Raw genomic sequence first — 12,704 nt, 5'->3', positions numbered from 1 at the left:
TGAGAATGCTGGTCCTCCTACAGAATTGCCCTTCTCCTCAGCTTCTTTCAGCTTTCTTGGTATGCAGAGGGAATCATGATTGCTTTATAAGTAGAAATCTAGAAATGTGCTAAAGAGTGAGTTCAAAAGACCTAGGCAAACACTGCCCAAGAACATGTCACATAAATAAGGTGTGGCCTCCCGTGGTGGTGTGAGGAGCATGGGGCAAAGAGGCCCGTGGGGCTATCAGGCGGTCCATTTTCCCATTTGCTCTTAGCTGAGCCACACAGAGGGGAAATACAGGAAACTCTGGTGGGAGGCTGAGCCCTTGTTCCCAGGACAGTAATTTGAATATGGAACTGGAAGGGTTGAGATGGGAAGCAGGGAGGGCCCAGAAGACGTCGTCAGAGCCTGTCAGCCTTGGTCATTCCGGTAGAACACCAGCAAGGGAAGGAAGAGACTCGTAAGACAGGTTTTGGAAGGAAAGAACTTGGCTGCCAGGTGCTGCCCACTGGACATCAGGCCAGGGAAAGGGCTTTAACCTGGATGGTGGAGAATAGCCGTGCCAGTATGGAGCTTGTGAGGCAGGAGGGACAGCAGTGGCTTACCATGTTCATCACAAGATGTCAGCAGCATTCAGTTGGGCATAACTAGCCAGGGTTGTGGAGAAGATGAAGATTAAAAACGAGTTGGAAGCATCCAGATGATGGCCAAGACTTGAGGAGTTCATCAAATGGTGTTAACTTGCATAACTCTGGTCAGAGATTGAGCCCAGGGCCTTGCAGAAACTACAGGAGAACACCTATATAAAACTTGTGATTTCCAACTTGGAGAATAGTCTTCCCCAATTCCATATTCATGCGTGGCATGAATCATCTCATACATTCTTATGATCTGTTACTGTTTTAAAGAGCCTCACATTTACTTCGTTATTACATTCCCACACCCATTTAGTGGCTGGCCAGTGAAGGCACATAGAAACAATTACTTAGCCAAGGCCACATCGGTAACCAGGTGGTAGATTTGGGTCTCAAACCAGACCTTCTCCTTCTAGTTGATCGCTCTTTCTGCACTCTCGCCGTAGCTTTTGTGTGCAGGTAAAAATGTGTGGAATATTAAAAGTCCATTTTCAAAAGAGAAAGGTTTGCTAAGCTGTCTGTACTGAGCCCAGTCAGAGACTTTGCTAACAAAAGCATTGTGTCTGCGGGAGTTAAGATGTCACCTGTTCTTTGAATAGCTGCCTAAGGTTGAGAGGGAGAATCGTGTCATCTCCATTGTTACATAATGTTTTCTCTTTTTTTTTTCTTCAATTTCTCCCTTGTCCATAAAGATATAGTCATAGCTGTGACGTATAACCGCGATGGGTCATATGATATGCAGGTAAGCCTTGTTGGTTCTGGACTGTGGCTCAGAGCCAAATCCTATCTCCCTCTTCCTGAGGAGGGTCAGTTTTCCTTCTCAACGTGCCTGTAAGCCGTTGACTATTGTAACTGTAGTGAGAATGCCATGTGCTTTCATTTCAGAGCAGTCTAAGAGAATCACCCCTGCATTGTTTCTGACCTGCTTACTCGAATTGCAGTGATTCCCTTACACATAAAAGCCTAGCAAAATGAATAGCCTTGAATTAAATGGCTAATAAGCCCCTCAGGTGTGTGCACATGTTCACCAAAACAGCAGCCCCTGGATTTTCAGGCTTAGGAACACTATATATACTTAAAAGTTATTGGGAGTTCGGGTGTGCAAAGAGCTATCAGAAAACCTAAGAAAATTAGGTGTGTGGCTTAGTGGCACAAATACACTCACATTGTGTAACTGTCACCACCTGTTTAAAACTACAAAAACTTTCCTTCTTCCTCTGTTTCTGAGAGTTTATCTCATAAATACAATGTACTGGGAACACATTCCATCTTCCATTGCCCTCTTACCCCTCACCTATCCTCAGCTAGGCCTCCAACCTTCATGACTTTATTCAAACCCAGAGTTAGGGCTGCTTGTGTGAGCACGGGTAAGGAGCTGTTTGCTGGCCATGGGCAACTCCTTACTAGTTACACAACTTAAGAAAACGATACCCTTCCCTGGCAACCATTAACTGCCAATGGCCCCTCTTCCTCCTCCTCTTTCTGTTTCCCTTCTTCCTCCTCCACCATAAGGCCCCACCCCATCCAGAATAGAATGCTGAAGAGCCTGGTTTCATGCAGGCCTTGTGCAGCTGTGCATGGTAACTGTGGGCCCCTGACTACACACACCTGTGTCCGTGTTTACAGCACACCCCCTCCTCTGTTATCTTATGTTCTTTGCACCTTCTCTTCCTCGATGCTGGGCTTTGGAGAGGGTGAGATAGGTACCCATCTGAGGGTGCATACTCGCACTCACCCCTCTTATTCTCAGCACACTGACCACTTGTACGTCTCTGCATCAACCATCGGCCATTGCGAAAGGAAGCATCTCCACCCACAGCCGAGAGTAGCACTGATGTACTGACATAAACACAAATATTTAGAAGGTGGTTCGTGTGACATGAGGCGTTGTTTTTATCTTTTGAAGCTAAAACTCTGCCTTGTAAGCACCGACAGCAGCGATTCTCAATTTGGGGGTTGTGACCCATTTCACAGGGGTCCATCAGAAAACATAGATATGCATGTGTGTTACCATCCGTAACAGTAGCAAAGTTACAGTTATGAAGTAGCAACAAAAATGACTTTATGGTTGGGGTCAGCACAGCATGAGGGACAGTATTAAAGGGTCGCAGCGTTAGGAAGGTTGAGAACACTGAGCTACAGTCTCTTCCCCTGTGTTTCTGAGACCCACTGTTCTGCTTTCTGTCTCAGAGAGTTTGATGCTGTAGGCGCCTGATAGACATGGAATAATTTAATATTTGCCTTTTTGTGACTGGCACATTTCACTTTTGTATCATGTCTTCAAGGATCAGAACTTCCTTTGGTAGTGGATAATTTTCATGCACTGTCTTCTCCTTATTCATTCATGTGTGGCTGCAGAAGGGTTCTTTCTGATTTTTGGCTGTTGTAAAAAATGCTGCCATGGGTGTGCACAGATAGTTCTTCAAAGTTGTTCTAAAGTTTTGAGTATGTATCTAAAAGTAGAATTGCTACATCATGCAGTAATTCGGTTTTTCATTTTTGAGGAACTACAGTAGTTTCCTGTAGCAACTGCAGCTTTCTGCATTCTCACGAGCAGTGCCCAGGACTGTGTCTACACCCTGTCCAGAGCACTTGTGATTTCCCCCCTTTCTTGTTGAATAACAACCATCTTAATTGGTGTGAAGTGGCAAGATGTTGATGCATTGATTCATAAATGACTTAAGGATAATGACTGTTTTTTTTTTCTTTTCTTTCACTGTGTGTGTGTGTACTTACTGGCCATTGGTATGTCTTCTTGGGAAAATTTCTCTCTGTTACCTTTGCCTTTCTTTTTTTTTTTTTTTTTTTCCTAGGACCGGAATATTTTTGTAGACCAGGCTGGCCTCGAACTCAGAAATCCACCTGCCTCTGCCTCCCAAGTGCTGGGATTAAAGGCGTGCGCCACCACCGCCCGGCTGCCTTTCTATATTTTAATCCAACTATTTTGTTGTTGCTGTTGAGTTATTGGAAGATTAGAAACAGACCTAAGATCACGGCAGTACTCATTTTCACTAGTCATCATAAAGTATAGCATTTTCTAAGGTCCAGTGCCTTCTAGAGAACTCTACTCCATACTCATGATGGGGAAAATTGTTCTAAAAGCCAGATAGCATCGTGGTCCTAATGTGAAGGTTTTACAGGCTCTCTGAATGGCTGTGAGAAAGCCCAAAGAGACTGAGTCACTGTGTAGGAAGCTGCAGGGGAAAGCTTACACTAGCCCTTAATTAAAAGAAGTCTATTGCAAGCTGAGATGCTGGAGAGTTCCTGTTGTCTATGGGGGTGCGAGGGCTCACGCATGGGTCACAGAGTCCGTGTAGAAGTCAGAAGACAGTTCACAGGAGTGGGTACCATTTCCAATGTAGGTGCCTGGGGCTCAAACATGAGACTCAGGTCATCAGGCTTGGCAGCAGGCACCAATCCCTGGGCCATCTTGGCTGGCTCTTTTAAAGGGTGTTAAAATGTAAGGATTTAGCTACTAATTCAGTAAATCTAATATATCACTTTTAAGATTTCAAATTCTACAGAATGAATAAACCAGTAATATCCAACACTTTGAGGCGCAGTAGTTTCCTCTGTGTAAGCTTCACAGAGCCATGGCAACTCTACTCACTTCAAGACATGTATACCGTGCTTCATATCAGTGCCTCTCCAGTGGGGGGGACTCTTTCTTGTTCCGTGATGACTAGTAATTTTATCCTGTTTGCTTCATGGGAGTAAACGTGTTATTTTGAATTTTTAGACAAAACTTTTATACCCTAGGATTTTATAGATATTCAAACAGCTGTTTTAGTAGCTTGGAATGTAGAGTCAATGTCATGTTTAACTTATGAGAGATGAGAACTAGTGTACAAATACTGCTATGTAACCTAGTTCACTTCAGTTCCAACAGCGTATTTACAAAGAACAGACACAGACTTCTCTACAAATATGTTGGGAATCGGAAAGAAAAACGTAAGATTTAAATGAATATTCTGTGTGAGAGGGAAATTTTCTCTTACATGTATATTGGAGAAAACACTCTTCAAGACAGAGAAGACTTGTGTCCGTTTGCCACCTCCCTGAGGCACAAGTTGTTATCTGGCACAGCCTCTGAGAGCACGACAGCTGTGACCAGTCTGCAGCCCCTCTGTCTTTAATGGTCATACCCACAGCCCATGCATGGGTCAGGTCTGTGTGTTGGTGAGATAGAGGAAATGCCCTCTAGCTGTGCGCGGGCTCTAGCTTTGTCGTTGTGTCGTTACTGACCTTGGCACAGGAAAGCTGTACTTCAGAACTCAGAGATGAGTAGCAGCATGTAAGATAGCTGGGAGAACTGAATAATTTTGTTTGTTATCTGTCTGTCTCTCTGTCTGCCTATTTGTATTTTGAGTTGTGTGAATATAAGGGTGGATATGTGCAGCTGAGGGAAGTTGTCTGGAGAGGACAGAAAGGGCATCAGGCCCCCTGGAGCTGAAGCTGAAGGCGATTGTGAGCTGCCGGACCTAGGGGCAGGACCGGGAACTCAGGTCCCACACAAGCAACACATGCCCATCCCTGCTGAGCCGTCTGTCAGAAAAGAAAGCTATTCTTTCTGTTCTCAAGTGAGCTTTCATCTGTGGCATTATACTGACATGGATAACTTATAGGTAGTTATTTTTCGGGCTGGTGAGATGGCTCAGTGGGTAAGAGCACCCGACTGCTCTTCCGAAGGTCCAGAGTTCAAATCCCAGCAACCACATGGTGGCTCACAACCATCCGTAACGAGATCTGGCGCCCTCTTCTGGAGTGTCTGAAGACAGCTACAGTGTACTTACATATAGATAGTTATTTTTCCTTTTAATTATCTTGCTACTATTTGTGTCTAAGTTATTCTCGTTAGGAGTCTTGGAGGGAGATTCTACTTGGTTCATTGAAAACTATGCTTTGGAAACTGCCGATGATGACGGTGTTCTGATTTTATTAACTCTACATGGTCATTTATTTTAAAGACTTTTTTTCCCCCAGATTGACAATAAGTCCTTCCGAGTCCTGGGCGATCTTTCCAGTGAAGATGGCTGTACCTACCTGAAGTCTTCTATTAATGGGGTAGCCCGTAAATCCAAGTTCATCCTCCTGGACAACACTGTCTACCTGTTTTCTATGGTAACGGCTCTCACTCTTGTCTTGTTTTGTTTTGAAGAGGCCTCAGTCTATAGCCCAGGCTGGGCTAGAACTCATGGCAATCCCTCTGCCTCAGTTTTCTGAATGCTGGGGAAGAGTGCCAGGCTGGGAGACGGGGGATAGAAGGGCAAATAGCTCTGGAAGGTAAAGTCCTGGCCCTGTGACGCAGCAGGGCTGTGACCTTGTACAGTTAACCTTTCTGGGATTTGGTTCTACCATGTATAACCTTGACTAGTAAGCATGCCTGCCTTATAGAATTATGACAATTAACGACATAGTACCTGTGTAACTGTAAAGTTCTCACTGGTCATTGTGCTGTCCATAGTAAAGATGTTACCAAAAACCACTTCCAGAAAAGGACTGTCACGTCACCTACAGTCCTGTCCTTTAATTCCTAATCCCTGGTCAGGCATTTAAACCATGACCTCTGTGTCATGGGAGAGGAGACCCAGCAAGACTTAGCAACCTGTTAAGATCACTAAGGTTTATTAGCACCTGGTGTCAATGATAGCTAACAGTTACTAATAGCTTGAAAATTATCCATCCCTCTTGGTCTAGTGGGAAAGAGATAATATGTTGATCCTGTGTTCACTGTTGTGTGTAGGAAGGCAGTATTGAAGTTGGCATTCCAGTGCCCAAGTACTTGTCTCCAGTGACTGCAGAAGGAGCTCAGGGCGGCACCATTGCGCCCATGACTGGAACCATTGAAAAGGTAATCAGGGGACATCTGTCAAATGGTGCCAGCAATGGCTAGTGTCACTTGTGGAGTTTGCTGTATCCTTCCCTTGTACTCCTGTCCCCTCCTAAACTGTGCTCACTGGGAAGCTCTCGCTTCAGGAAAACGACATAGTACAGTGCTTATTTGTCAAGACGAGTAACTATTTGCCTATTTTTTTTTCATAAAAATTTCTTGTTTTTATTTGGGGTGGGGGAAGGTGCATGTGTCACCCAGAGCCTGATACATGCTGAAAACTCTACACCTGAACACTACCCCAAAACTGCTGGGGAGACTGTTTATTTGTTTCTGTATTTTAATTTTATTTTATGTACGTGGATATTTTGCCTACATGTATGTCTACACGACACATGTGTACAGTGCCCACAGAGGCCAGAAGAGGGCCTTGGAGCCCCTGGAACTGGAGTTACAGACTGTTGTGAGCTTCCATGCAGATCCAGAGAATCAAACTGGGTCCCCTGGAAGAGCAGCCAGTGCTCTTGACCACTGAGCCATCTCTGTAGCCCTCAAGCTGCTATTTTGAAGAGAAGAGTTTACATCACAGTACAGTGTACATCACAGTACAATGTGTCTTGCCTGAGGCCTTGAGCCTATGATCTCAGCAACTTGGCACACTAAAACAGGAGGGGTCACCCTGGGCAAAAAAAAGGTACAACTAATGCTGCTTGAGGAGTGCAGCTCAGTAGCAGAGCATGTGCTTAGCATGTGCTTAGCATGCTCAGGGACTTGAATTCAGTCTCCCATGACAAAGAAAAGGGGCGGGCCAGATTAAAATATAAACACAGACAAGCAGATTTTTTTTTCTTTTAACAATGCCATATTTCCCAGACTGGTCTTGAGTTCCTGGGCCAAAGGTATCCTCCCTCAGCCTCTCAGAGCATCGCCACCACACCCAGCTCAGAATGTGTATTTAAGAATGCAAATAGAATCTTCACCAAACATTATCTACAACGTCAACATTTTAATGTGAAACTTAACAGCAAACAATTTTGTCATGAAATAGTTATATATTTTATTTATTGCATATGCATTAAAATAAATTTTGGAAGACTGATACTGGGGAGACCCATGTGGCTCAAGGTGGGGTACAGGTTGGAGGGGAACCTGTTTGTTTCACCGTGTAGCCCAGATGACCTCAGACTTGCCTGGTCCTCTGAGCATTGAAATTACAAGCACACACCTCCACACCCAGACAGCTATGTGGCTTGATGTGGTCTAAGGGTGGGATCAGTTGGTATTCATTACTCTCTTCCTCCATTTGGGCTGCTAGCACAGGATTCCATACACATCAGACTTGAAACTACATATGTTTATCCTTCCTGGTTCTGGAGGTTGAGAAAATCTCAGAGCCAGGCACCGGCGGATTATATGGCTGGTGAGAAGTCTTCTTGATATCTCACCAGACAGATGGTCATATCCCACAGGACCTCTCTTGGGCTTTCTCTGCGATGGTACAGATCCCTGGTCACCTAATCACCTTCGAGAAACCCTAGCTCCAAACATCACCTTAGGTTTAATATTTCAACATGAATTGCAGCAGAATGCAGACATTCAGATGATAACACAAGATGATATAACTGCTGTGGAGATAGATATCTGGTGTCCCCAGTACAGTAAGTCATAGCAATTCCATAATGGCTAGAGATGTGGTTCTGTGATTGAAAACCTGCCTCACATAGGGTGAAGTCCTCGGTTCATTTACCATCACCACAAAGATAGATAGATAGATAGATAGATAGATAGACAGACCAATAGAAATAATCAATTCAGTTCAGCTGTATATTATTGGAAAATAATCACAAAAAAGAGGAAAATATTCACAATCTCCCAGTGTTCTCCACTGTGTGAGCTGACAAACTTAGATCTGCTTTTAAGATGATCAGTCTCAGTTCACACCAGCCTCACACGGTGAGGAATGCCAGCAGAGAACACTCATCTTACATCTAAAGTTGCACACACATTGGCTTCCAGAGGCCACACCGAAGGATCGTCACCAAGGTTCAGGTCCATCCAAAGATGCTTGGTGCTTGTGACTGTGAGATCTAACTCTCCTGGTGATGTCTTTATAGACTGTTTTAGTAACTGTACTAATTAAAAAGACAGTTGGCCTCTTAAACTAAAGAGCTAGTCAGGACCTTTAGCCTCTACCCTGTTTTAGACAATTATAGGTATCTGTCCTTTTGTCCTTCTGTGTGCCATTTCCATGCATCAGACATGTGTGGCTGCCCTGATTCTACATTCATGAAAAAAAAGAAAAGCAGTACCATGTGATGTAAGAATCCATTCATCTGAATCCAGTGCAGCTAGATCATAACCTGAGACGCAGCATAGCATATACACACTCATCAGTGCCAGCCATGCTGGGTCGACAGCAGTCTCCAGTTTACCTGGCACTTCAGTCTGTCTTTGACAAATAATAACACAGATGTGTAGGCATGTGCTTCTGTCCTGTTTGTTCATGTTCCAACTCTGGAGAGCAAGAAGGACCTGTGTTTCAATGCATCTCTCGATCTCTAGGTGTTTGTGAAAGCTGGAGACAGAGTGAAAGCTGGAGACTCTCTGATGGTTATGATCGCCATGAAGATGGAGGTAAGGAGAGTCGCAAATTCAGCTGCCAAGTCAACCTTGGGAACAGCTGGTCCTGGTTGTTTGTGTTAGTGATGGGTTAATAGCACTGTAAATGCTATAAGGGTCATGAACTGGATGAATATTGAAAGAAGCTAAATCAGCCATCCTGGTAATAAAATTTCACTTTGTGAAGCTATAGCTGTCATTCTGGACTTAATGAAATTATCTCCAGCAGTGTCTCAGCTGACTCTCTGTCATTATTTCCTAAAGCTGAATTGAGGATGGGAGGCAGTAGACTGTAGGCCAGTGGCTCCTAGCCCTGGGCAAATCCTACATTCACTTTTGGAAGCTTTGTAGAGCTGCTTCCAGGGACAAGTTGACATCGAACCTCCCCCAGTAAGGCCCAGGGGTCAGCACTGTTCTGTCATTCTGGGATTGATCCCAGGGTCTTATGCAGCTAGGTGGGCACACTGAGCTGCACCCTAAGTCCTAGTACTTCACGTAAGCTTCCCACGTGAGAGTTGGATATCAAACCAGGTTGAGCCCTCTAGGTAGACAAGAGCATCCCAGTCATGTCTTTGAGTATGTTACTGCTCAGTATTGACCCTTCTCAATAAAAGTAAATAAAACACTGTAAAACACATAATAAAAATAAATATAATAATAAAATAAAATAAATAAGCAAGTAGAGCCCTGTGAAAGTGTTTCATTTTTTCGCTAGATGGAGATGTGTATAAACAAGCAGAGACACTAGGAAGCATTGAAGGTGTTAGTTGGGTTTTCCTGTCTCTCTGCCTCTTCTGGCACTCACCGGTGTGACTACATTGTTATCTCTGTCCCTGCAGCATACCATAAAGGCTCCAAAGGATGGCAGGATAAAGAAGGTATTCTTCAGTGAAGGAGCCCAAGCCAACAGACATGCACCATTAGTGGAATTTGAGGAGGAGTCGTCTGACAAATGAGAATCACAGTGAACTGTGTCCAGAAAGAAATAGCTGACTACACAGCGCCTTATCTGTCTGCGAACAGCAAGTGCCTCTTCAGTCTCTAGATCTCGGAGAGAGGAGCTTTATTAAATCAATGATGGTGTGATTATATTTAAACTCTTTTATAAATTATCTTAAAAGATTTCATAGAAATAAGACTGAGCTGTAGTTTTTTTTTTTATTTGGAAACTAATATTTTCTTTAAATCATATGTTGTACTCTCTTGGGAATAAGGCAGGGAGTAGCTTGATCAAAACAGAAGAGGAATAGTCATGTAGATGAGTGGCTTTGTAGTTATCTCTGATGGCAGTACAGTGACATGCTTCAGAGGCACGTGTCACAGAGCTAACCTCAGCCAACAGTAATGCAATCAAGCAGGACACGAGTGTTACTTGTCTCTTTGTCCTTGTGTTTGGAAAGCTTCTCTCGAGGTCCCTCTGCCTTTGTTGTACTTGTGGGAATCTCAGGGAGCCCTGAGTGGTGCTGACTCAGTGTGTGCTGTTGACATGGCCACAGCCATATCCAGGACCTCACTTCACCTTAGATCCCTGCTCCAATGGCAAAGGCTCTTTCCCTCCTCTTCCCCTTGCCAAGATCCCCTTGGGGAGGTGGGAGGCTCAGAGGAACTTTGGGAAAGCCTTCCTCTGTTTCATGTCCAGATACTAGTATTGTGTGGAAAAAAAAAAAAAATGTCCACCGTGGCCTTTTGTCTCCTGGGATGTTTACAGCCCAATCTCCAGAAGAAACCGTGCCTACCAAAAATTAGCTACACCTGTGGCTCTGTTCCTGCTGTAACCGTAAACCTTTTGTCCTTGTTTATCTGTATATAATAATCCTGCCTCTTGTTCACTCTGAGCACCCAAGGTGCAACCGTTTCTCCATCAGAGCCCATCTGATCCCAGCTTTTGCTATGTGTCTCTGGTGCTTGTCTTTTCTTCATTCTCTTTTTCCACCCCTGTCAGGTCTATCCCTGGATCTCTGCTGGACATGAAAGGATTGTACTTGGGAAGTGTTTGTTTTAAGGACTGTTTGCATCATACTAGAATGTTATGGATTGGTTCTAATGCTGTTTGTGTTAATTCAGCTCCTGAAATCACATGGGAACCCAGTCTGCACTGAGGGTCCCTGCCCCCAGTTGGCTCTGATTGGGAAATAAAGTTGCCAGCAGCCAATGGCTGGGGAGGGAGACAGAGGCAGGACTTTTAGGATTCCTGGGCAAGAAACACAGGAGAAGAAGAAGGGATTCGCCATGACAAGGGCATAGGAGATGGACCACACCTGGAAGGTACAGGAGGGAGAGACGGCTGAAAGGTAGGTGCAAAGGGGAAAGGAGGGTGGCCCAGGAGGCTAACGAGAAGCATCCAGGGCAGCAAGGATAAAATGTAGATTTAGTAAGTGTTAATTCAGGAATATCAGAGGGGAGTGTGTTAGCCACGTGGAGGTTCAGGAGTGGCCCAGTCATTGAGCTAGTTAATTCATGTTAAAATATAAAGGGTGTATGTGTGTGTCTTTCCACATGTGTGTGTGTGTGTGTGTGTGTGTGTGTGTCTGTGTCTGTGTCTGTGTCTTTCCACTGGGATCCAGAACCTAAGGGCGTGTGGCAAGAAGCACAAGTGTACCCACCTGGGAGTTTAGAGTGGATTAACAATTTAATGCTTCACTAGAACACTATTTAATTTGGATAAATTTAAAACAAAAACCAGTGGCTGGGTGTTGGTGGCACACAGCACTAATCCCAGCATTTGAGAGTTCGAGGCCAGCCTGGTCTACAAAGTGAGCTCCAGGACAGTCAGGACTACACAGAGAAACCCTCTCTTGAAAAAGAAAAACAAACAAACAGTTTTACACAAAGAGTAAATAATCGTGCCTACACAAAAGCAAGAAGGGCTGAAGTTTTGATTCCTAGAGAGCATGAAAACTCTCCTATAATTCCACCCTCAGAAGCTGGAGGCTGGGTCCTTGGCATGAGCTAGGTAGCAAGGCTAGCCCTATCAGTGAGCTCTGGGTTTGGCTGGAGGACCCTGCCTCACTATAAGGCTGGGTGCAACCGAGGAAGATCCCTGACACCATCAGGTTTCTACATACATGGCTGATACAAAGGAATGGAGGTGGGCGAGAAAGGAGGGTCCACAGGAGGGGGGATGCTGGGAGACCATCCAAACCATGACTTTCCAAACTATTGATTCATCAGCAGATACTTTTCCACTCCAAACACAACTTCCCATTGATTCATTTAGTTTTGGTGCTGGAGAGCACACCTAGGACCTATAGACGGGTGCTCTGACACTGAGCTGGGCTTCCAGTCCCGTAACCTTCCTTCTCTGAAAAAAATAATGGCAAACTTTCTCTGATGGAAACGTCTAGTTGCTATTTGCCCCTTTCAGATAATACTGTTTAGATCTTTCGGCAGAGCAAAGGGAGCTCTTTACGTGATTGTATGTGGGATATGGGAATCTGTACAGACAGAGAATCTGAAGCCAGAGGTGCCATGACCGCTTGGGGGGGGGGGGGGGGGGGGGATAAGAATGACCCCCATAGGCTTGAGCATTTGAATGCTGAGCCATCAGAGAATAGCACTACTTGAGAGGGATTAGGAGGTGTGGCTTTGTTGGACTAGGTGTGGCCTTCTTAGAGGAGGTGGACTTTGAGGTTCCAAAA

General features: G+C 44.7%; 1 protein-coding gene across 1 annotated transcript in view; it reads left to right on the top strand.

Moving 5' to 3' along the window:
* The window catches only part of Mccc1 (methylcrotonoyl-CoA carboxylase 1), a 42,395-nt gene extending 31,674 nt beyond the window's left edge, over nucleotides 1–10,721 (top strand). Inside the window, exons 15-19 of the mRNA XM_021158530.1 lie at nucleotides 1,310–1,359; nucleotides 5,601–5,738; nucleotides 6,361–6,468; nucleotides 9,010–9,081; nucleotides 9,906–10,721. Coding sequence (XP_021014189.1) covers nucleotides 1,310–1,359; nucleotides 5,601–5,738; nucleotides 6,361–6,468; nucleotides 9,010–9,081; nucleotides 9,906–10,022 — 485 coding nt within the window. The 3' untranslated portion in view covers nucleotides 10,023–10,721. The remainder of the gene's footprint in view (nucleotides 1–1,309; nucleotides 1,360–5,600; nucleotides 5,739–6,360; nucleotides 6,469–9,009; nucleotides 9,082–9,905) is intronic.
* Nucleotides 10,722–12,704: the final 1,983 nt, after the last annotated feature.

Source organism: Mus caroli, chromosome 3 (genome assembly GCF_900094665.2).
Source record: "Mus caroli chromosome 3, CAROLI_EIJ_v1.1, whole genome shotgun sequence".
Classification (NCBI taxonomy): domain Eukaryota; kingdom Metazoa; phylum Chordata; class Mammalia; order Rodentia; family Muridae; genus Mus; species Mus caroli.
Note: the sequence above shows the minus strand (reverse complement) of the source record. Positions and strands in the feature narration are given on the sequence as shown.